Below are 24,058 nucleotides of genomic sequence, written 5' to 3'. Positions count from 1 at the left end.
ACTCGGCGCTTTACGGGGACGACTCTGATGATGAACCGTTTGAATGCTTGTTTTTCTGTTTTTCTGAGAGGGTCGCCTCGGCACTTTACGGGGACGTCTCAGGATGTTTGCACTTTTTGCATGGGGACGACTCCGCTGCCTCGGGGACGACTCCGCTGTTTTATCTTCGAAAAACAAGTCCTCTGGAATTCTCTGAGAGAGTCGACTCCGCTTTTTCAGGGGACGTCTCCGCTGTTTTATCATCGAAAAAGACATCCTCTGGAATACCCTGAGAGAGTCGACTCTGCTACCTCGGGGACGACTCCAGAAGTCTGCTTTTTACTTGCGGGGACGACTTCGCGTCCTGTGGAGACGACTCGCACGCATCCCTTGAAATCGGCCTTTCTGCCGCCTCTGAGAGAGTCGACTCCGCCTCTGAGAGAGTCGACTCCGACCCTGCGAGACGCCTCGCCAGGTGCCGGGGACATCTCCAGACGTGCCAGTTCTTCCTGTTTGTGCCAGAGACGTCTCTGAGACAACCCAGAAACGTCTCGGCTGTCCCTGATCTATTTTCTTCAACTCAAAAATTCTTCAATAAATCCTTAAAAATTATGGAAACTTGCATAGACATTTCTTAACAATATTGTTAATTAATCACCTGAAATTTTCAAATAAATTATTAAGATAAATGCAATTATACTCTAGTGTTTTGTATTCATCAAAATCCATTAGGGGGTCAACACTGGAGAAAGCAAAAATGGATCCAAAACAAGTACGGATAATGGTAAAACCAGTCTCGAATGTATATAACTCCACCAATCTGCTTCCCACCCTTTGCCTAGTCGCTCCACTTGCTTGTCCTATGCCTCCCATCGTCCGATCATCCCCTCTTTTTTCAACCAAATTCTAGATGTAGTGCCACAACTAAGCCAATCAGATGCTAGCTAATCTACCACTCCCTATCCACCAACTCAATATTAATTTCATGCTCTATTTTTTGTTTTAATTTGTTATACTTTCTAGATTACGATCACATATTTTTGCTTCAGTTTCCATGGAACTTGTTAATATGATTATGGAGTGTTGCTTCAATTCCTACAAATCTGAGCCACTTTAATTTATCCTTTTATTGATTTTTGAGTTTCTAAAAATAATATTTTTGTTTATTGTATTTCTATTAATATTAAAAATTTGGTTTGTTATGTTTTATGCTTTAGACTTATTTTATTTAATATTATGCGAACAAGGTTTACTTTTATTTTTTTATTTGTTTGATTTGTATGCAAAAAAATAATAATTTATGTACTTTTATCCGACTTGATCTGTCCAACCCATCCTATCTAACTCTGTCCAACATATCTTATCTCGAGATGTGTACAGGGCGAGTATGGTGAGGCACCGTCAATTTTGTTGTGTAATCAATCTCCCTTCCTCTCCATGGCCTTCTCCTAGTTACAAAGCCACCATCAATGGCCTCAGTCAAGTCGGCCGGTCGCCGAATTCGTTGAACAAAGTTGTTCCCCATTCTGAATCCCTCTCTCCTATTTTTTTTCTCTTTCTTTTTCCTCCCATCTAGCCGACCACAATAGCTGTGGGATGGTGCCGAGCTAGCCACCATTGTCGGACATGGTCATGTTTGCGTGCCTAGGGCCAGAGCTGCTGTCGTCAAGGGTGGCCGGCCCAAGAGTCTCTCCCTTCCTTTCTTTGAGAAGAGAAAATCTTCTCTTTTTTTCTCTCTTCATCAATCTTTCTTCCGAGTCGACATTAGGCGGCCCTAAGGGGGTTCTGGGCAGACAATGTAAAAATAACTATTGTCTCTCCCGTAATTTCATACCATTGATCGTGGTTGTTGTGGTCACTCTTATAATTAAACCTAGTCTTGTAGGGGAACAACCGTCTAGGTAAGAAGGTGTTGAACTAGACACTTTGTCAAACCAAATTTATCGATGTAAATTTTACGATGCAAATCTAATAGTACAAACCAATAAATACTGACTAAAAATATAGTAACCGAGTATAGGGATTCTTACCTATACTAAATACTGACTAAAAATAATGATCACAAACCCACTTCATAGTCTACGAGCTAGGGTGCAGATTATCCCAATTGGAACCTTTATGCATATATGACTCTCCCTCTACAGAGTCAAACTCGATTATTAAAAGAAAGTTAAATAGTGGACTAGTAACCTAGACCACCTACCAGCATCCACCAGAGGTTACCATCAGGTCCCCCTGAGACCCTGTTACCATCTAGCGGGGTAAACTAGAGAGAGGGACTTTAAGAGAGAGAAAAAAAGAGAGAAGAAAGAAAGAAAAACTAGGGAGAGAAAATAGAGAGAGGAGAGAGAATGAGAGAAGAGGGAAGAAGAGAGAGAAGCTCTCTCTCTCTCCTCTCTTTACGATCGGTTGTCTCCTTCTCCCTTCTCCCTCATAGGTCCAAGGTGGGTGGCGGTTATGGTGGCCCGCCCCCACTCGATGGCGGCCACAACCTCGGCCAAATCAGTTGCCGACAATGGAGAAATAAGGAAGATGAAGGCTGAAATAGGGCACCTTTGTTTCAACAAATTTTCGACGATTCGATGGCTCCATTCATGGCGAACGAGGCCGTAAACAATAGAGAAGAAAGAGAAGGAGAAGAAGGAGCCTTACCTCGGTCTGGCGAGGCACTCCGGCAATCCTTTCTGGCAACGAATTGAGGAAGAAAGCCCGAAAAGAGGGTTTGGAATCAGTGGCGATCTTTGGCAATTTCGTTGAAGTAAATCTAAGGAGAAAAATTAAATAGTTGAGATCCTAGAGTTCGAGTCGAACTCGGATTGCTCTCGAGAAGTCTCGGACTCCTCTAGGATTGGGGGAGGAAGAAGATTCCCATCAGAGTCTTCTTCTCTGTCTACATCGTGCCACAATGCACAGGGGCCTTGGGCCTGGCCTATTTGATCCGGTCCACAAGCCCATAGCTGAGCTGGTCATGGGTCGGGCTATGCCTGGCCACTCCGGGCCGGCCCTCGAGCCCACGGAACAAGGTTGGGCGTTATCGATCTAGGCCTGGCCACTTCAGACCAACCCATGAGCCCAAAAAAAATCCAGGTTATTACATGCACACTTCTGTATATGGGAGAAATTTCAGGTATTTGATTCATAATTTTAATTAGTGGTGTTCCCATTGTTAAATAAAATTCAGATCATATTGCAAGTTTTTTGTGAAGAAAAACTTGCATGATGCCAAAACACATTTCTTATGAATGGAAATCTTGAAGCGAACATCTCAAAAAAAGAAAAAAGAAATCTTCAAGCAATGATATTAAATCGCTATTACCCATGTCCTTTGGTTGACAACATTTCAAGAATACTTTAATATGTGTTTGTGGGAATACCTTTTAAATTTTCATCGGAATGAGGATCTGTTTGTGGGATTACCTTTTTAATTTTCATTGGAATGGGAGGATTTGGAAATGTATTACCTATGTATTTAGTTTTTGGTGACAAAATTGAAAAGCCAAAGGCAAACCATACGTAATTTGAATATAATATAAAGAACGGTTGGCTAGTCCAATACAGGAACAGGTGGTAAACATCTATTGATCTATGGGTCAGCCTAATCTCCATTCTTGATTTCTTTAGAGTGCAGCCTATTTATAGGCAATGCCAATTGGCTCGCATGTGCTGATTCAAAGATCGATCTACAAACTTTCAGAGTGTAGCCTATTTATAGGCAATTAGCTTCATTGATCTACATAGCTTCAAACAGCTCATTTATGTCGCTAAAGCAAACTTTCAAACGACCAATAATTTATTTGCATCATCAGTCATATGAAATTGTACTCTTGTACTACTTTTATCAGCAGCTTGAATTAGTAATTACTGTCAAAACATAAGTTTCTTTCTATTGAACATTTGACCTCTTCGTCCACTTGATGATAAACACCATTCCATCCACCCACATGTTGTCAATGTCAATAGCTCTATCCTCTTAATGCTAAATGCAAGGTGCATCCACCCACAAACAGTCTGCTGTCAATGTTAGCTCAACAAAATATAATAAGAAAGCATTTGATCAAGATGAGCAAAGGAATCTGACCTTCAGCAATGCTGCAGCACAATCAAGTAAGAGCATTCCATCTCTAATATTCTTGTGTCATTGTCTTTTGTTTGTTCTAGTTGTGCAGAATGCATGAAAGATTACAACTTTATGCAGGTATTTGTGACCCTACATTAGGTTATGTAATGTAGTTGAGACTGGTGATTTATAACTGAGCCCAGATGATAACTCTTTTTCTCAGAGGCCAACAGTGGTTTGCACAAGAGGAAATGGACAGTTAGATTTCTACAATCCCATCCAGAATATGGCATTATCTAAAATCAATACATTTTGTATATTTTTACTACTACCATACATTATGACTATAATAAAAATATATGCCGACGCATTCCACTCGAATGCATCTCCCTTTAAGAAGCATTATGATCATGAAAGATAATAATTGAATATTTGTTTGAAAATGCAATTTTAATTTCATATAGTGACCTAAAGCTCTAGGCCATTGAGCATGTTTCAATTATTTTCAATTGCATTAGTGTAATACCCCTAAAAAAAAAAAAAAAAAGAGAGAGAGAGAGAGAGGGGTGGACGGGCCGGCCCGAAAAGACCGGGCCCATCCACCATATACGATCGTGCCTAGGGCACGATCGTGGGAGAAGAAACCAAAAAAAAAAAAGGGGGGGAGGCGGCGGCGTCCGGCGTGAGGTCGATCGCCGGAGGAGACAAGCACCGGAGAGGAGATCCGGCCGGCTGCAAAGCGACCTCTTCCCTTCGTGAAGACTCCTCACAAATCGGGCGAAGAAGCTTGGGGATCCGAAGGTCTTCCTCTCCGATTTTGTCGCCGGAAAGGCCGCCGGAGCACCCCCATCGGACCGAGGTAAGCGTGAATCCTTCCCTTGCGTTTCATTTGCTAGCTTTTCGGGCGGTGTTGATGGGGATTTGGCCGGTGAGATCGTCGGAGAAGGATCCGAAACAGGGGTACCCTGTTTCGGCTTCTCTTTTCGGATCTTGCCGCCGGCCGCCGGTCGCCGGGATTGGCCGAGGTCCATGACGGTGGGGTGGTCGGGATATGGGAGATTTGGAGTAGGGCTCTAGGGCTTTGGTTGGAGATGGGAGATGGCGGATCCGAGGCCTTCCTCGTGATCCCGTCCTCTCCTCCTCTTTCCCCCGTCGGTTGGCCACCGGTGACGACGGCGGCGGCGGCGTGGGCCACCGTGGCTGCCGTCGGGTGGGGGGGGAAGCCGAGCCACCATCACGGTGGCCTTTCCGTGGAAGAAATGGAGGAAGGGGGAGGGGACAGTGTCGGTTTTGGGGGAAGAAGAAGAAGAAGGAGAAGAACTTTTCTTCTCTTCCTCTCTTGGTCGGCCACCATCGCCGGTGACAGTAACAGTAGCGGCCGGCGACGGTCCGACCAGTGGTGGCTGAGGGTTGGGCAGGTGGCGATTGTTGCCCTTGAATCAAAAAGATTTGAGGAAGGGAGATGTATTCCCAACCATGAAAAGAGAGGGATCATCCCTTTCTTTTGGTTTCTTCATCGGGACCGGCCATCATCGCCGGCGTGGCAGCGGCCACGGCCGGCGACGACATAGGCCGGTGGTACAAGGGTGGGAGTCGGGCCACCCCGACTGCCCTAGATTTGGAGGGATTGAGATGTTTGGGGACCTGGTGATGGACCTCATAGTAGATATGAATTATGGTTTAGAATATTTAAATATTAAATGATTTAGTTTGTGATTTGTAATTGATGTTGTAGAGGAAGAGTCGGCGGAGCCAGGAGGTTTCGATCAGGGGACTCAGCACCCCAGCGCGTAGGTTGTGATTCGGACCGTGTTTGAGTCAGTCTACAATTTCGGTAAGAATCCTTGTACGCCAATCCTACATGATATACATATTTTTGCACTATATATGTTTGATATGCTATGATCCAGACAAAGCAAAATAGTTTTATATTTAATTATATTTTGATCGTGTTGGCTTGTGGTTGGTAGTGTGATGGATGCTTGTATGTGTATAACTTATACCTGCATAATTGAATTTATGGATGTGGTGGTATGGACTAACCATGTTATAGTGATTGCCCTGTCACGGGCCGGAAACGTGATCATGGTTAGTCTAGGCCGGAAATAAAGTAAATAAAAGGGATTGATGTGTGGATGTGAAATTGATTAAATGAACATTGACTTTGGGCCGTCTCGTTATTATGAGTTTGCCCGTCACAGGCTCTAAGTGTGACACTATTGGTTTGCCCGTCACAGGCTCTAAGTGTGACAATGTTGGTTTGCCCGTCACAGGCTCTAAGTGTGACACTATTGGTTGCCCGTCACAGGCTCTAAGTGTGACAATGTTGGTTTGCCCGTCACAGGCTCTAAGTGTGACAATGTTGGTTTGCCCGTCACAGGCTCTAAGTGTGACACTATTGGTTTGCCCTGTCACGGGCTGGAAACGTGACCGGGATTTGGCCCAAAGTCGGAAAGATAATTGATCCGGATCAAGTTAATATAGAATGGAAAGAAAAAGCTTTGAAAATATTAATGAAGATTAATGAGCTGTCGTATGCTATATCATTCTTGCGTGGTTGGACTTTCATTGATATTTGACGTGCATACTTATATTGATTATTTGAGCCTTTTGATAGTCGGTTTATGATTTCATGAAATGTGCATCGATTTATCGTGGCTTTCAAATTCATATTATTATTGTGTTGGTATGGATGTGTAGGGATTCTTACAGGGCTGTAAAGCTCACCCCCCTCTTCTTCTTTTTCTTTACCAGAGTTGCAGGATGCATAGATTTGGATGGGATGGGCGCAGAGTGCGAGTACCAGAGTTATTAGTTAGTTAGTTTGTTTATCCTTCTTTGATGTCGATGAACATTTGAAGACTTTGTAATTGAACCAATTTGTTTATTTGGACATGTTGGATTTGTCTATTTGAATTATTAAATTAGTTGTGGATTTATTGAAATTTTTGTTAATCATAGGCCTTGCATGATCTTTAGGGCACTGCTCTAGGGCTCATGCGGCCGGTCGCGTACCGGACCCGGGTGCTGGGTTCGGGGCGTGACAGAGTGGTATCAGAGCTTAAGGTTAAGGTATCCTAGGGTTTATGTTCAGGTGAGTATCAGTGGAGAATTATGATAGAAAAACTATCAGAGATTTGGTTTATAATCACTTGAGATTGTAACAAGAATGATATTATAATCTAAGGTTTAAGACCACTAGGGACTGTGGCCTTAGTGGCATTAGAGTTTGAGGTTTAAGATCATTGGGACTTGTGACAAATTGGAATCTGAGTATATGTTTAAGATCACTAGGGATCGTGACAGAAATATATCATAGCTTCAGGTTATGATCACTTGGGATATGACAATTAAATTCAGTGCTTAAGGTGTAAGATCACTGGGAATTGTGATAAAATGTATACATCGGATTTGGTTTTCGATGAGTGTAGAAGGAAAGTATAAATTGTCTGTGATCATGATAAGAGAGGTTAGACCTAAGATAAGTGTAGGAAGGTTAACAATGGCATATCGGTTATACGATGTTTAGATATTATTTAAATGACCTGAAAATTCAAACTTGATATGGGTTTTGATATGATTATACTTTTGATTTTGCTACTAATTATTAGAGTGAGATTTGTACGTAGATCTTCCATAGTATTGGAGTGAGCTAAAAAGATTTCATAATATTGAAAGGAACGTTCTTCGAAGTTGAAAATGCATGTGGATTATATCTGATATTGGCATGTTGGATATTGCAAATAGGTCTATTTCCTATTGATGTATTTGATTATTTTGAGGCCATAGAGTATGCATATTGATGGAGGAATTCTAATTATTTGAATTCTCATATTTGGATTGGGCTACTGAATTTTTCTTATAATTGTTGGAGATTATTGGGTGTGTTAACTTGAAATCTTTGTCATTGTAAAATACAAAATTGAGTAGAAATTTCGATTTTGAGATGCTTATGTGAGTTATTATGTGTAGCATTGATCATAGACATTAAGAATTTTGGTGAAAAAGAATTTGGAGGTTGATAGTGTTAATTCCTACTCATAGTGATATTGGCTCAACAGTTCTAACCCATTGAATTTGAAGTAAATTCTGTTGGAAGGAAAATCAATGTAGATTTTCTGATTAAATTGCTAAGGGAATACAAGAATTACCCCTTTAAATTAAACCTAGATATTTTTGGATTCTAAAAAGGTTGTGGAGATCACGTAGTGACCTTAAACTTGACTAAAGGATTGGGGGTTAGTTATGGTAAGTATACTCTATATAAATCGAGAACAAAAAGATCTAGATGTTTTGCTCTAGTTCTACTTGAAAATTTAAAATTTGGATTTTCTTAGTCTCGATGCAAAGTGATACTTTGGACAGAAATCATTTTGTGACTTTAGAGAATTTGATGAGTTAGATCAGAGTGCGCAGCGGAAGTGTAGTGGTTTGAGTTATTTTGAAATCGATTAGAAAAAGAAAAATATTTAATAATAATACCTTGATCTGAAAGGTATTATTATGGAAGACTTGAGTTAGTTTTCTAGTAGAGGGGAATGTCGTTGATTCTTTGCCTACTGGAAGTAGTTGTGGGCTCTCCTATTTTTGATAATTCTAAGAAGAATTTTGGGGCATCTCAAATTTAGCGTTAACGGATTGATAGCTCTGTGATTAAGCTTGGGCCTGGAATTCTAGGATAAAGGTTGATCATTCAATCACAGGCAAAGTTAAGAAAAGAAAAATGATTATAGAATATTAAGAGCATTTGATACTAAAGATTTTTCCTATTTCTATCAAGCCAATTATGATCTCTGGGTAGAATTAAGAGAAATTAATTTCTTTGGGATATAATTATGGCATTTTAATCCAAGGTTGGGAGTTTAGAATTCTTTTGAAGGAGATCAAAAGAACTTACTATGTGTGGTAAATAGAAAGGATCAAGTTTTGAGATGATGTAATTTTTGTATGTCAAAACCTTATGGGTAGGTACTCCGAGAGGGAGACTATTTGAAATCTCAGGGATGATATAATGGATGCAATTTTTTTAAAAATTTGAGGCTTCAAGTAAGTTAATTTCGAGGACGAAATTTTTTTAAGGGGGAGAGTATGTAATACCCCTAAAAAAAAAAAAAAAAAAAAGAGAGAGAGAGGGGTGGACGGGCCGGCCCGAAAAGACCGGGCCCATCCACCATATACGATCGTGCCTAGGGCACGATCGTGGGAGAAGAAACCAAAAAAAAAAAGGGGGGGAGGCGGCGGCGTCCGGCGTGAGGTCGATCGCCGGAGGAGACAAGCACCGGAGAGGAGATCCGGCCGGCCGCAAAGCGACCTCTTCCCTTCGTGAAGACTCCTCACAAATCGGGCGAAGAAGCTTGGGGATCCGAAGGTCTTCCTCTCCGATTTTATCGCCGGAAAGGCCGCCGGAGCACCCCCATCGGACCGAGGTAAGCGTGAATCCTTCCCTTGCGTTTCATTTGCTAGCTTTTCGGGCGGTGTTGATGGGGATTTGGCCGGTGAGATCGTCGGAGAAGGATCCGAAACAGGGGTACCCTGTTTCGGCTTCTCTTTTCGGATCTTGCCGCCGGCCGCCGGTCGCCGGGATTGGCCGAGGTCCATGACGGTGGGGTGGTCGGGATATGGGAGATTTGGAGTAGGGCTCTAGGGCTTTGGTTGGAGATGGGAGATGGCGGATCCGAGGCCTTCCTCGTGATCCCGTCCTCTCCTCCTCTTTCCCCCGTCGGTTGGCCACCGGTGACGACGGCGGCGGCGGCGTGGGCCACCGTGGCTGCCGTCGGGTGGGGGGGGGAAGCCGAGCCACCATCACGGTGGCCTTTCCGTGGAAGAAATGGAGGAAGGGGGAGGGGACAGTGTCGGTTTTGGGGGAAGAAGAAGAAGAAGGAGAAGAACTTTTCTTCTCTTCCTCTCTTGGTCGGCCACCATCGCCGGTGACAGTAACAGTAGCGGCCGGCGACGGTCCGACCAGTGGTGGCTGAGGGTTGGGCAGGTGGCCATTGTTGCCCTTGAATCAAAAAGATTTGAGGAAGGGAGATGTATTCCCAACCATGAAAAGAGAGGGATCATCCCTTTCTTTTGGTTTCTTCATCGGGACCGGCCATCATCGCCGGCGTGGCAGCGGCCACGGCCGGCGACGACATAGGCCGGTGGTACAAGGGTGGGAGTCGGGCCACCCCGACTGCCCTAGATTTGGAGGGATTGAGATGTTTGGGGACCTGGTGATGGACCTCATAGTAGATATGAATTATGGTTTAGAATATTTAAATATTAAATGATTTAGTTTGTGATTTGTAATTGATGTTGTAGAGGAAGAGTCGGCGGAGCCAGGAGGTTTCGATCAGGGGACTCAGCACCCCAGCGCGTAGGTTGTGATTCGGACCGTGTTTGAGTCAGTCTACAATTTCGGTAAGAATCCTTGTACGCCAATCCTACATGATATACATATTTTTGCACTATATATGTTTGATATGCTATGATCCAGACAAAGCAAAATAGTTTTATATTTAATTATATTTTGATCGTGTTGGCTTGTGGTTGGTAGTGTGATGGATGCTTGTATGTGTATAACTTATACCTGCATAATTGAATTTATGGATGTGGTGGTATTGACTAACCATGTTATAGTGATTGCCCTGTCACGGGCCGGAAACGTGATCATGGTTAGTCTAGGCCGGAAATAAAGTAAATAAAAGGGACTGATGTGTGGATGTGAAATTGATTAAATGAACATTGACTTTGGGCCGTCTCGTTATTATGAGTTTGCCCGTCACAGGCTCTAAGTGTGACACTATTGGTTTGCCCGTCACAGGCTCTAAGTGTGACAATGTTGGTTTGCCCGTCACAGGCTCTAAGTGTGACACTATTGGTTGCCCGTCACAGGCTCTAAGTGTGACAATGTTGGTTTGCCCGTCACAGGCTCTAAGTGTGACAATGTTGGTTTGCCCGTCACAGGCTCTAAGTGTGACACTATTGGTTTGCCCTGTCACGGGCTGGAAACGTGACCGGGATTTGGCCCAAAGTCGGAAAGATAATTGATCCGGATCAAGTTAATATAGAATGGAAAGAAAAAGCTTTGAAAATATTAATGAAGATTAATGAGCTGTCGTATGCTATATCATTCTTGCGTGGTTGGACTTTCATTGATATTTGACGTGCATACTTATATTGATTATTTGAGCCTTTTGATAGTCAGTTTATGATTTCATGAAATGTGCATCGATTTATCGTGGCTTTCAAATTCATATTATTATTGTGTTGGTATGGATGTGTAGGGATTCTTACAGGGCTGTAAAGCTCACCCCTCTCTTCTTCTTTTTCTTTACCAGAGTTGCAGGATGCATAGATTTGGATGGGATGGGCGCAGAGTGCGAGTACCAGAGTTATTAGTTAGTTAGTTTGTTTATCCTTCTTTGATGTCGATGAACATTTGAAGACTTTGTAATTGAACCAATTTGTTTATTTGGACATGTTGGATTTGTCTATTTGAATTATTAAATTAGTTGTGGATTTATTGGAATTTTTGTTAATCATAGGCCTTGCATGATCTTTAGGGCACTGCTCTAGGGCTCATGCGGCCGGTCGCGTACCGGACCCGGGTGCTGGGTTCGGGGCGTGACAATTAGTTACTTGTTTTGAAAGAGAAAAATCCATAAAAAGTTTGCAATCTATGTTAGAATTACATAGAACCATACGGCTGATGAAGAAATCAACTAAGTACTACCATGCTCAGCTCAACACATCATGAGGAGCTACAAGGCTGATTGCAAGTTTTGCATAAAGATACAAATTTAATTTTCCATCCTTATTAGCTACCAACTAATTTACATTATGTATTTTATGTAAGTAATTATGAAGCAACTCCCACTGGAAAAATGAATGCTTCAAGAACTACATTTGTCACACAGCTCGTGCACACTACTGACTTGAAGTTTAAAAACAACAGCCAATATATGTCTATTTTCATACAGAACTGTAATCCAATACAATAAATTACATGGGGCATGAATCAGTAACTGTTGTGGAAATGTACACAATTTTCCTGTTGTAGATTTTGAACCCTATAGTCCCATCCTCTCAAATATCAAATACCAGGTACCCTCCAGCCATGACTATTGATCTCCAACAATGCTAGATGAACCAAATGATGAGCAAGTACTGTGGGATCAAGATGGACAAATAAGTCTGTGCTTTCGCCTATATTACAATGAGTTCCATTTTTTGAATACAAATTGATCACTTTGTGCTTATTTTTTCTTCTCTATACAGTGTAAATACATCAGAAAAACAAAGGATCTAGAGGCCTCTGGCATGGTTATACAGGGACTTGTTTAGACTGCAGGCAGAGCCCTCAAGAAGCTCAAGCTCTTCCTCGCATATCAGGATGGTATCCAGAGGGTGTCCATGTCTGATGAAGCCTTGCTTGCTTCCTGATAATCCTTCCAGTTCACGTATTCATAGAAAAATTCTGGCCATTGTCATCAAAGAGCCTCTTCTCAGCAACTGCAACAGCCTTTCAGGTCATTTCAGTCCTGCCCATTTTGATGCAATATAATGTCAACTGAATATCAAGCATGAGAGCAGTTAGCATAGCATGTTTGGAGAAGATAAAAAGTAGAAGAAAATACTACTATGAAACAAAGGATATCCGCCATGGTAGAGTAGGCCAAGATCCACCATTACGATATGACAAAGGCCTCAAAATTATGCTTTTTACTAGACAAAACATCTCAACCCCAGTGCTCCGAAACCTAATACCTGAAAATGCTGTTCACAGAATTTTATATCCATCTATGTATAAAATAAAACATTTTATGTATGTTTCCTAAAATATTGTCATTTGATGTTAATTTGCAATCTTTCAGTAGTTATATTGAGGACAGATGTTGACCCTGTTGGTAGCATCTTGGAAATATTCTTCAGTCTTGTAATGATATATTGTTAGTTCAGCATCCGTCTATTTAGCTTCTGTTCGAGGTGGTACATGCATGAATATTTTACGTTACACAGCATTTTTCTATGTGTGGATGTACTGTATTTATATCTTTGAAAATCTTGAGAACTCACAAATTTTGGTGATCTTTGATTCAGAAAATAGGTGTTCTTAGCCTGTCTTTTATCTTGTTTTCAAGTGTCTTCTAACTTCTATATGCAATTTGCACTTTCTGCTCTTTCTAGTAATTTCAATGCTCAAATTACTCATCATTTTAAATTCTCTCTCTCTCTCTCTCTCTCTTTCAATTTATATGATGGAAGAATGAGGTTCTCTAAATGTAGTAGTGTAAGAAAGATGCCAGAGGTGCAGTTCTGGCGGGGTTGAAAAGTCTCACATCCATCCTATTCATTTCTTGCTCAAATTGAAGTTCTCAAACGTCATGTAGTAAGAACTAGGTGGATAATATGGTGCTGCTTCTAGTGCATCTGCTTGCCTCCACTGAGGCTCTCAAATGTGCTTGCTGAATGATACATTTTTTTGAAAAAAAAAAAAAAGGGCATCCCAGTGGCTCCTGCTACTTCAAAGTTTGCAAAGGGTCGAATGTACGCAATCTTAACCTCACGAACAGAACGACTGTTTCCATATTTCAAACTTATGATACCCACATTAAAATGGAGCTACTTTACCACATTAAAATGGAGCTACTGTTGCGCCAAAACTTACCCTCTAAATGATACATAGTGAGAGGTACAATTATTTTCAGTATATATAACATCAAGCCTTTGAAAGGTTGGCAGTGCAAGCATCGTAAAAAGATGCTTCAAATTATTTTTCTATGTCTATCAACTTGTACAATCATAAAGGCCTTTGTAAATGGACAAGGTCATGGCAAGCAATATGATTTTTTTTTTCATAAATCTTTTAGCTTCTTGCGAGTTGCTTTCCAAGTGTCTCCTTAGAAAGCATATAAACTGGTTTTTGATGTACACAGGTTAATGTTGGAACAAAACTATAACTTCGTGTTTTCATTAAAAAATCAAGATTTACATATGCTCTGGAGGTTTTAGTAGAGATAGGAAAATGCTTGATGAATTCAAATATGGGACAAATTCAAAGGGCAGTTGATATATCATTAGCTATTTCACTAACATTTCCACCACAAGAAAAATAAAATATTTGGCTAAAATGACATCAATTAAGCTTGAAAGTTCTATATCATGATGATGAAAAAGAGTAAATTGCATCAGCTATTCCTTAGTATGTTTCTTTTTCAACTTCCGCAAGCATTGACCATAGCAATATGATTGACCACAGTTCTACATGTTCATTAATATATTTTTGATATGATACATGATTATAAATATATCTAAACATCCCTTTTCCTTAAAGAAAAGAAATAGAAATACACCTGTTAAACTGGAAGTGTGTATTTGCTCCAATAGGAGATCACAGCCCCTTATACCTCTTTCCCATGAACCGACAAATGTATTGCATGTACCATATTCTACTAATTTTATATCATTAAGATAGATCGATCTAAGTAGAGTGAAAAAAAGCCTGTTTTGAAATGGATTGCATCTAGATCTACCCCATGTACATGCTCTGTAGAGTTGGTATGGGCAGTACATGTACCCTTTCGAAGGAAGATTGAACCATGTGAGCTCCCAAGCTGAAAAGAAGGCATTATTTCTATCACACTTTGCTAGTACTAATAAAGCTGGATTAATTTGGCATATATACATGTCTAGCTTTAATTTGTGTGAAACCCACATGATTGTTTATTCAAAATTATTGGATCTAGCCAATCCACAGTTACCGAGATCTAGATTTTTAGATCAAATGAATCCATGCAATTTCCAAATTTGGGCTTTGCTCGAACTAAATCTAAATTGCAGTTAGAATAGATTGCACTGTTGAATATTAAACCTGGTGCGGACCCATGCAAAACCCGGATTATGAACCGGGTCCAGTTATGTTACTGTCAGGTTTAAACGGGTGCGGTCCGGGTCGAAACTAAGCTCAACCCTGTACATTAGCCATCTCCTGAATGAAATAATTGAATATCTGCATCCTTGGAAACTCTTCACATGAAAAGAATGAGGTCAGAGTAAGAGAAACAGAAACATAATTGAGACGGGAATCACGATGTGGATTGTGTCTATTAATAGCTAGCTTTCCCTAACACATTCTTTCCATATCATTAGAATTCAGTCTGTTCCTTCTCCACAGTCATAACTTAGAGCTTTGGTATGATAAATATGGTATTATTAGTTCTTTGTTATGTAGTTTACTGCTGAAGATTATTTCTTGGTTCCATTTCCATGGTGAAGTTTGATTTGAAGCTTTATTCCTTCTCTTTCTGGTTTTTTTACTTTTGATGTGTAGGAAAAATTAAGTCTAAAATATTTTTTTTTTCATGGTCTATGAAATATGAATTTTGTTTAATGGATAAGGGTTGTGATATTGAGGCTTTCTCTAGGGAGAAAACATTTTGGAGCTCTTTTCCCAACCAAGTGCTTCACTGTGAGACTTCAAAAGAGGTCATCATCATGGTAAGTTTAGTTTTTCTTTGTTATCTGTCAAGAGTCAAGCCTTGAAAGCAGCATAATTTGTCCTTAGTTCATGAAAATCTTCTTCATAAAATATTTGAGTGCTGGTGTTGTCTTGGATGTTTTAACAAGGTTGCAACATGATTGATCTTTTTTAAGATCCGGCGCAAAACCAGATCTAAAAGTCACAACCTCTGATGCATGGTTTGATCTTGTTCGATTTCAATAATTTGAAGTCATCAAACAATTAGTTGAAATAAATATACAATGAAAAAAGTGCTCAGGATCTAAAAATTTAGATGCCAACAAGTCCTAAAAATGGTAAAATTCAGTATTTAAGCCGATCTCAAATAATTGCGATCAGGCTTTGTCATCATCATCACAGTTAGCTCAGGATTAAACACAAAGACGAACTTGTGAAATTTGAGATTAGGCATGAGAAGTATGTAAATTTAAATTTGAGAATTGAATGTGAAGTATGTAAATTTATTATGGTCTACTATTTCCTGGCAGGCAAGGATGGATACAAGAATGACATGGTGCTTTATGATCCTATTCATTTCATTGACAGATGTCGATGCAAGGCATAAGGTTGAGTCCATGACAGTGAATGAAGGTGAGTAAGGTTAAATCTAGTTCTCTTCCCCATGTCACCTTATATCCAGGAGTCTCGGTTCAAACTCTGACAAACGAATGTGAATTGTGTAGCTATACAATCTAGTACTTCCTGCATTCTAAAGCAAAGTAACTTACCAAAATCTTTAGTGGAAACCTAATTAACCCTAGTTAATTTGATATTGAGGATTTCTAAGTACAATATCTTTGAAGAGCACATTAGCATAAAATGAACAATAATACTTCCCATCAATTTTTGTTGGAAGAAAATTACATAATCATCTATGAATGCTAATCTTTTGTCTTGACAAGTCACAATGCTACACTGCTTATATATGTGAATGCACTGTTGGCTGATGATGATGGCTAACACTGTTAATTGTGTATCATGCTTAGAAACTTTAGGAAAAGCTGCGAAAATCTCAAGCACCATGAAATTGTTTGAAGAAATTGGCATACTTTCAAGTGAAGTATGTCACATTCTGCCTGATGATTTAGAAGCTAAGGTACAACAGCCTGCTCATATGCTTGATATGCTTGCAAGGACCTTTCCAATGTGGTTTCTTATTCTATAAACCTTTATGCTTGTATCTTTGAAGTGTCTAGAGACATCAAGGACTTTTCTTCATCAAACTAATTTGATGTTCCAAGGACCATTCCATGAAGAAAGCCACTGCAACAACTCAGAGTTGTGCATCGACGAAGACAGGTCTCTAATTGGAATTGATATTTTTACGGAGGAAAAGATCCTTATGAAGGTAAAATTTAAATTAAAAAGCCAAATTTCTACATAACCCATCATGCATTATTATATGATCTTAAGTTTTCTTGTTGCTAAAAATCTCATTCCTGGCTTTTCTTTTATTTTTTTTAAGAATAATGGTGTGAGTGCCACCATCTCAAGTCAAACTTGAGATCTCTAGCTTCCTGACACAATAATTACGGAGAGGAGTGCCAACCAACTTAGACAAGTTCATTGGGCAATTTTATCCATGATGTTTGATGTCATGAACATAATTTTATGCTTTTTCTATTAGCTAGGGAAAATTAATTTGACAAAAGAACATTATGTTTATGCTTTCACATAGAAGGTTGTGAGAGTATGCTTAAATTAGAAGAGGTAAATGAATATTAGACCCGGAGGGGGGGGGGTGTCAAACTTGAGATCTCTAGCTTCCTGACACAATAATTACGGAGAGGAGTGCCAACCAACTTAGACAAGTTCATTGGGCAATTTTATCCATGATGTTTGATGTCATGAACATAATTTTATGCTTTTTCTATTAGCTAGGGAAAATTAATTTGACAAAAGAACATTATGTTTATGCTTTCACATAGAAGGTTGTGAGAGTATGCTTAAATTAGAAGAGGTAAATGAATATTAGAACCGGGGGGGGGGGTTGTTGAGTTCAACTAGTAGGTTGTCTTGTGTCCACCATTGCTATTTTAAAGATATATATTGCCTTTGTCTTAATTTAGGTAAGCTACTTTTTATACCTTAGTTGCAAAGAATATTGTTTTTTTTTGGTACAATACAAAGAAATTGTTAATAGTTAATGGGTGACTTATGAAAAGACTGAAATAAGTGAAAAGTTAAATCAAATAAAATATTAAAATAAAATTTTCATTTCTTATCTACCTACTATATAAAAAAATAAATACTCATTTATGGGCTTACAAACTTTACAATCAATAATATCAAAATTTTGTTCAGTTCTGTATATAGATAATGTAATGTTTTATTATTTGTATAAAAAGTATAATGTTGATATGCATCTAAATCTATATTATATTAAAAAATTAAGGAGAATTGAAAATTTTAAGTTTTCTCTGAAAGATTCTGTATCAACTTTTGTCCTCAAAATGCCATTAGAATTTTTCTTTTTTCCAAAATTACCAGTCTCTCTCCAATTAAATTTTTACAATGTTGGAAATCCAACTACTACAAATAAATGTCCAGTTTAATTTCTAGGATAGCATATTACCTCTATGTTTCTTTTATTTATCGATCACTTGATCCATTCATTTATCTTACCAGAAATCAATTAAAATATGAAAGATCATTTAACATTTAAGATATTAAATTTTTAACTGTTAGGTTAATTAGTTTAGAATTTTCCATTACCATAGGTCATAGTTTCTTTTAAATCACTCTCGTAAAAATTAATTTAATATAATCTTTTGGCTTAAATAGTTTTATTTTTTATTTTAAATTTGCTTTTATTTTAATTTTTATATTTCTATTTTATTTTTTGTTAAATGCATGATGCAAACTCGATTGCTATATTTTGTGTGATAGTTAATACCAAGTTTTACTAATATCTTCTAATTAAAACTCTTAATTTGACATTGTGAAGAATCTGCCTTCTCACTTTAATCTTTTCTAAAGAAGTATATATAAAGAACATGGGTGGTATGACTTTCGATTACCTTAAATACCAACATGCCTAAACCGATATACTGATAAAGTGTCAGGGTGGATCATATGTATATAAAGTCACAACTATATCTACACAAAATAAATCCGAATAGAATAGATTAATAAGATTCTCTTATTATACATTGTAAGATGTACCTTTTTTTCATTATGTTCTCTATTATACTTCTTGCATTGATATATCTAGTTTGCAAATGTATTTTTGTAAAAATAATTGTTGGGTAAAAATGTTAGAATGTTTATAAATTACTCATATACTATATATCTAGAAAGGAGCAAATACAATAGAATCACATTTTATTTGATGCTCACTATACTTGCCTTTTTATTTGTTATTAGATGCTTGAAGAGAAAGGATGTGTTGCATGCCGTAGGTTTGTCAAGGAGCTAATGACAAAGTTAAAACAGCCTAAAGCAAGGGTAACTCATAAGTTGGCTGATCAGATATATATTTGTATTATTCCAATTATTCTTCTTGTTTCATCTTATCTAGAAAATTATTTTTCAGACGAGGATGGAGGAGGTTCTTATCGAGTATTGTGAAGAAGTAGAGGAAAATGAGCAATTAGTAAGTGCAAGCTCTCTCTAGACACCAAATAATTTATTAACTGAAGATTAGATCTTCTGCAAATTATTTAGAATAGCATAACATATTGAGTAATATTATTATGAAAATCTTATTAATTTGTTTGCAGTGCAAGGAAACAGTTTATAAATATGCCCCTCGAGTTCTATCTAAACTTGAGAAGACGAAGCCCTCTGACTTGTGCCGAAAGATGGGCATATGTAATGAGGAGATGACCATGTGAAGCCTATCTTACATCAAATTGAAATGTCATTCTAGCTATCATTTTGCCTTCATTCGAAATAATCAACAAGGAGATACTACTTCTTGGAACTTTTGAATAACATGTGTCATCGATACACATTAATTATCTTTGCTTCCATGTGTGTAATCGCAATTACGATATTGTTTACAAATGTATTACATGTGTTTCACTTATTTAAAAGACTCATCCTATCATTCTTTGAACATATGTTTTGTCTTTCTTTAAGTTTAGTTAAATTTGAAAAGGAGAATTAATTCCGAGATCAAGATATTTTTGTTACTAATCATTCCAAAAATCCAGAAATTGGAAAGCATACATGCATAAAATCCGATTGCTTATGAGAGCCAACCATGGAGGCTTTTGCTCAAAAATTAGTGCCAGTTACCATCTCCTTCAAGCATGCTTTCAAGACAGGGTTGGCTGCAATGGCTTTGGCTATTTAGCAAGAACATAATGCATGAGTCTTTTGGGAGAAGAAATCATCTGCTTTGCGGTAGTTTTCACAATGCTCGCTTCTTTGCTGCTTTTTGGGTAGGCATGGCCCCAACAAAGGAGTGAGCTAGATTACAAATTTCCAAATCTCTCTATTGGCCAATACGCTAGGATTCTAACCATCCCTTATCTAAAGTATAAAGTTCAAGAACTTGTGCTTGGTATCTATTCGTGGGCACTCATTGTATGCTTTTGTTTTTCTCTTCTCCTTAACTCTCTTGGGCTTTTGTGTTTGATTGGGGAGACAATGATATTATGACTATTAGAAAACAAGGCCACCCCCCCAGCCACAAAAAAAAAAAAGAGGAAAAACATAAGGCTATAAAATGAATATAAAATGAATGAGGCAAAGATACGACCTATTACAATAGTTAAGCATGACAAGGCCCGGGACAAGTACTTTTGAAATTATTGTGCATTTAACGAGACTGACATAATTTTCTTATGGGAATATCATGTGGATGATGAAAATATAATTTATTTTCAGATAAAATATTATTATTAAATATGTGGATGAAACTATTGAAAGAAATACCCCAGTGCCTTTGGAAAAATTAACTCACCCAAGTAAATGCATCTATCTATCTAGTTGAACAAATTAAAATATTAATCAACATCCCAAATTGTGAACATTTCCCAACAATTTTAAGGAATAACTTTGTCCTTTAATTAAGTGGCTAGGAGCTCTTTTGCCCACCACCCATATACGTTAACTCTCACTTCGATTGTCTATAGAGAGAGGAGTGTGCCAGAAAAGCTTGCTAACAAGCAAAAAATAAACGAGCCCAATGGCTATGCTAGGTAGATGCACGAGTGTGCCACCAGCATTTGATTAGCCAGAAATAGATTAATCACGGGAAGAAAATGAGAGTAGCATGGGTCTAGCCTTCAAGAATTTTTGTTACCGCGACACCACTTATTGTGAAAGAAGATGGATAGGTCGGATAGGGTGTAGCCAGAGTTATAGCTGAAGAAATCTGTTGTTGCTGCTACTTCTAAAGTAGAATCCTGTTGATAATCTAAGAGCAAGATAAAGTAAAAGAAATTAAAGATAAATTGGATTATTGATGTATCCAAGAGTTTCTTTCTCAACATTTCTGATATTTATAAGTGGCTCCTCATAACGGGGTAAGATAGATACTATAACTCCTTTTAGACACTTATCCTTGCTATTATTTGCTAAATAGCCTATTACTATTGTATATGATAACTAGTGCTACCCCTCCTCTCACATCATGTGCAATAAGAAGATAGGTATAACTATCCCACTTCTCTCATATTATGAATAGTGAAAAGTGGTGTAACTACCCTCTTTAGATTTTGCTCTTGTAGAACCTCGTCATAGGCTGATAACCCTTACTCCTCTTAACTCTGTACTATAATCATTTGGCCTGCACTCTTGGTATTTCGGTCTGCACCTCTCTTGCTATGTCGGTCTTTAGATTACAATTGGTCTGAATATAGTGCAAGCACCTACACTCTATAACGTATTTTCTAAAATTTTATAAAATGCTTATTTTCCTAAAATTTTTCTAATAAATACTATTTTTTTATTTTCTACTTTTCCTGTTCTCCTTAATAAGCTATGGAGGTTCCCTAATGCTACTATAAATCCTTACTGAACAAAGCCACTCATTATCTAATAATTCTATACTTGCCCCTCTTGCACCATGATAACTGATAAGTCTCTTGCTTTAGACACAAATAACAATTATTTCTATCTATTCTTCCACCCAGTTAGTCACCAAATTTCACCCAATAATAGCCCTAAAATTGGACTAGGGAAAGCTACAAGCTTATCCTAACATGACCTGCTCAGATGACATTTCTCTTTATTTCTGACAACACTTCTTATAATCTTGTTAGCAATTTTTGAAGACTTGCTATAGAAACAAATATTGATTGCCTGGATTGTTCCTATCAAACTCTTTCTTCAAAATAAGATAGCTGATTACTATGAGATTTGCTCCTTGAGAGGAGTGCTATTTTGGAGAGACATAGGATACACAAATGAGATATTTCATTATGACCCTATCAAATTCACCCAACAGGAGAGGATATCTTGTTCGATAGCTTCTGATGAACCCAAGAATACACCATTAATTACCTTCAAATATCGGAGCACCTCTGACTATAAGACCTTATTCACAAGTGCTGAAAGAAGATGAACATAATTAAATATAAATATGAATTTCATAAGTCACTAAATGTTACATGGCTTAACCAGAGTCAAAGGAATAACTTAAGGAGGGTTAGAGGACTAACTCTAATTTTTATTAAGTATAAATGTCTAACTCTAGTTTGGATCTTATCAAATGCCAAAGGACTAACCCTAGCATGAAATTGATTCAACTAGAGTCAGAGGACTAACTATAGATGCATCAAAAAAAGAGTTACTAATTGGGGCCGCGGGACCAGTAACCAACCATATCTTAGTTTCAAAGTATAAATTTAGCAGACTACGATTTGATACTTTAAATGATCCAAATTTAATATGGACTGGACTTGATTTGATCTAATCGAGGTTTACTTAAAATTTCATTGATCTTTTTGGGACCCCAATTGGATTTGGCCAATCTTGGGATTTGACCCTCTTTTAGGTCTAACCCATGCTTAATCAAGCGCATACAATCTTAGATTTTAAATTTGAATCTTTTCACCTTTGGGTTTCAGATATAAATTTCTCGACTGTGTTTGTACCCATTTTCATGGATGCAAGTTTAGGGTGATAAGTCTAGTTAGAATTTTGATTTTCATGTGTACATAGATCTAACTCTCTTTCGCTTAAATCGTATGCTTTGAAGATTAAGTTGGGAATATGCCCCTATTGATTAGTTTTAACCTTTTACAATTTGGTTTAAGCTTTATAAAAATCTTTTTTCTATAAAAAGCTATTTTTTATTTTTTTAAAAAAAATTCAACGAAATATAAAATATTTTTTTTTATTGATCATATATTTCTCTCTCCTCTTTCTGATTATCCAATGAGCCCGTAGTGGTAGGTAAGTTCGATGGACTAGCTTCATTGTGACGTCCGGATATGTCATCCGACTTAATGGCAAACTAGTTTTTTTTTTTTTTTGGATTTATTGGCTTATAGGTAAAGCTGAGCCGAGTTTGAGCTCAAAAAATATTAAATTTTATATAAACTCTACTCGGAATCCAAATAGAGCTTAAGCCCGAAGTCCGGCCCAGATGAACTCCACTTATAGATATAATTACTAGCATTATGTTTGTGCAATGCGATTTTAAGCTATTGGCAGGACAAAACTGGATGCATTGGAAATTTGAGAAATATTCACACACCATCAAGACTCGCTTCGATTTTTTTTAAAAAAATAAGAAATCAAAAATTGGTGTCAGAATCTTGCGGTGGAGGGGAAATCCCAAGTGTTTCCATCATATAAAAAGAAAGATGTAATAACAGACAAAAACTTCACCATTTTACCCCACTATATATTTAACAATTATGAATGTTTTAATAGAGATAGAGATAAGGCCATAAGAAATTAACATCCTCTTAAGTATTGGATACAAAAGTAATCATGTGGGCCCGTTTAGTTGGGCCCAGCTGGATATCTGGATTGGGATCCACGGGCATCTGACGTGGATTTCATTAATAATAGGTATCTGGTCACCATTCAGTGAACATAAGTGCACTACGGTCCAATCTATCATGTCCACTTGTCCAGAGAGATGACAAGCTATTAGGTTTTGTTTTTTTTTCATTTTTCTTCTGTTTTAGTGTCATGTTGCCTGGGAAAAAACAGGAAAAACAAAATCCCCCATTTGGATGAGATTCCCTGTTATTTGAGTCAAGTTCTAGTCCGATCCGCTTTGTACCCAAAAAAAAAACAAAAAATCCGATCCTCTAGATCTTTTCTATATATATATATATATATATATATATATATATATATAACATAATATAGTAGAAAATTTATTTTAACGAGATTCATTGGATTCAGATAAAAAATTAAAAAATATATATTTTTTTTGATTTAGAACTTCGAAGAGTCCAACCTCGGTAAAAAAAAAACTCCAAATATAAAAATAAGACACAACCTTTTTACTCTCTCTTATTCTTTATCTTTTTTTATTTTTCTTATTTCTGGATCTAATTTGCATCAAAGGTTCCCCATGTTGATCAGCATCAGTGATCTCTTGTACC

At 37.9% G+C, this 24,058-nt stretch overlaps 1 protein-coding gene across 1 annotated transcript; it reads left to right on the top strand.

Annotated features, from left to right (window-relative positions):
* Positions 1-15,162: 15,162 nt before the first annotated feature.
* LOC120106800 (uncharacterized) lies at positions 15,163-19,601 on the top strand. The gene is made up of 8 exons (XM_039119847.3): positions 15,163-15,212; positions 15,445-15,517; positions 16,028-16,130; positions 16,526-16,635; positions 16,729-16,887; positions 18,906-18,986; positions 19,075-19,134; positions 19,262-19,601. Exons 2-8 carry the CDS (start codon positions 15,515-15,517, stop codon positions 19,373-19,375), a joined length of 630 nt encoding a protein of 209 aa, XP_038975775.3. The 5' UTR covers positions 15,163-15,212; positions 15,445-15,514; the 3' UTR covers positions 19,376-19,601.
* The last annotated feature ends 4,457 nt before the right edge of the window (positions 19,602-24,058 follow it).

The sequence above is a fragment of the Phoenix dactylifera genome, chromosome 14 (genome assembly GCF_051530095.1).
Source record: "Phoenix dactylifera cultivar Ajwa chromosome 14, Ajwa_hap1_PhDact_Kaust_v1.1, whole genome shotgun sequence".
Classification (NCBI taxonomy): domain Eukaryota; kingdom Viridiplantae; phylum Streptophyta; class Magnoliopsida; order Arecales; family Arecaceae; genus Phoenix; species Phoenix dactylifera.
This window is presented reverse-complemented; position numbering and strand designations above follow the sequence as displayed.

Coding starts and splice junctions, on each gene's coding strand:
- LOC120106800 (XM_039119847.3), top strand. Junction 16,131..16,525: donor GTCCATGACAGTGAATGAAG/GTGAGTAAGGTT, acceptor TATCATGCTTAG/AAACTTTAGGAAAAGCTGCG. Junction 16,888..18,905: donor AGGAAAAGATCCTTATGAAG/GTAAAATTTAAA, acceptor ATTTGTTATTAG/ATGCTTGAAGAGAAAGGATG.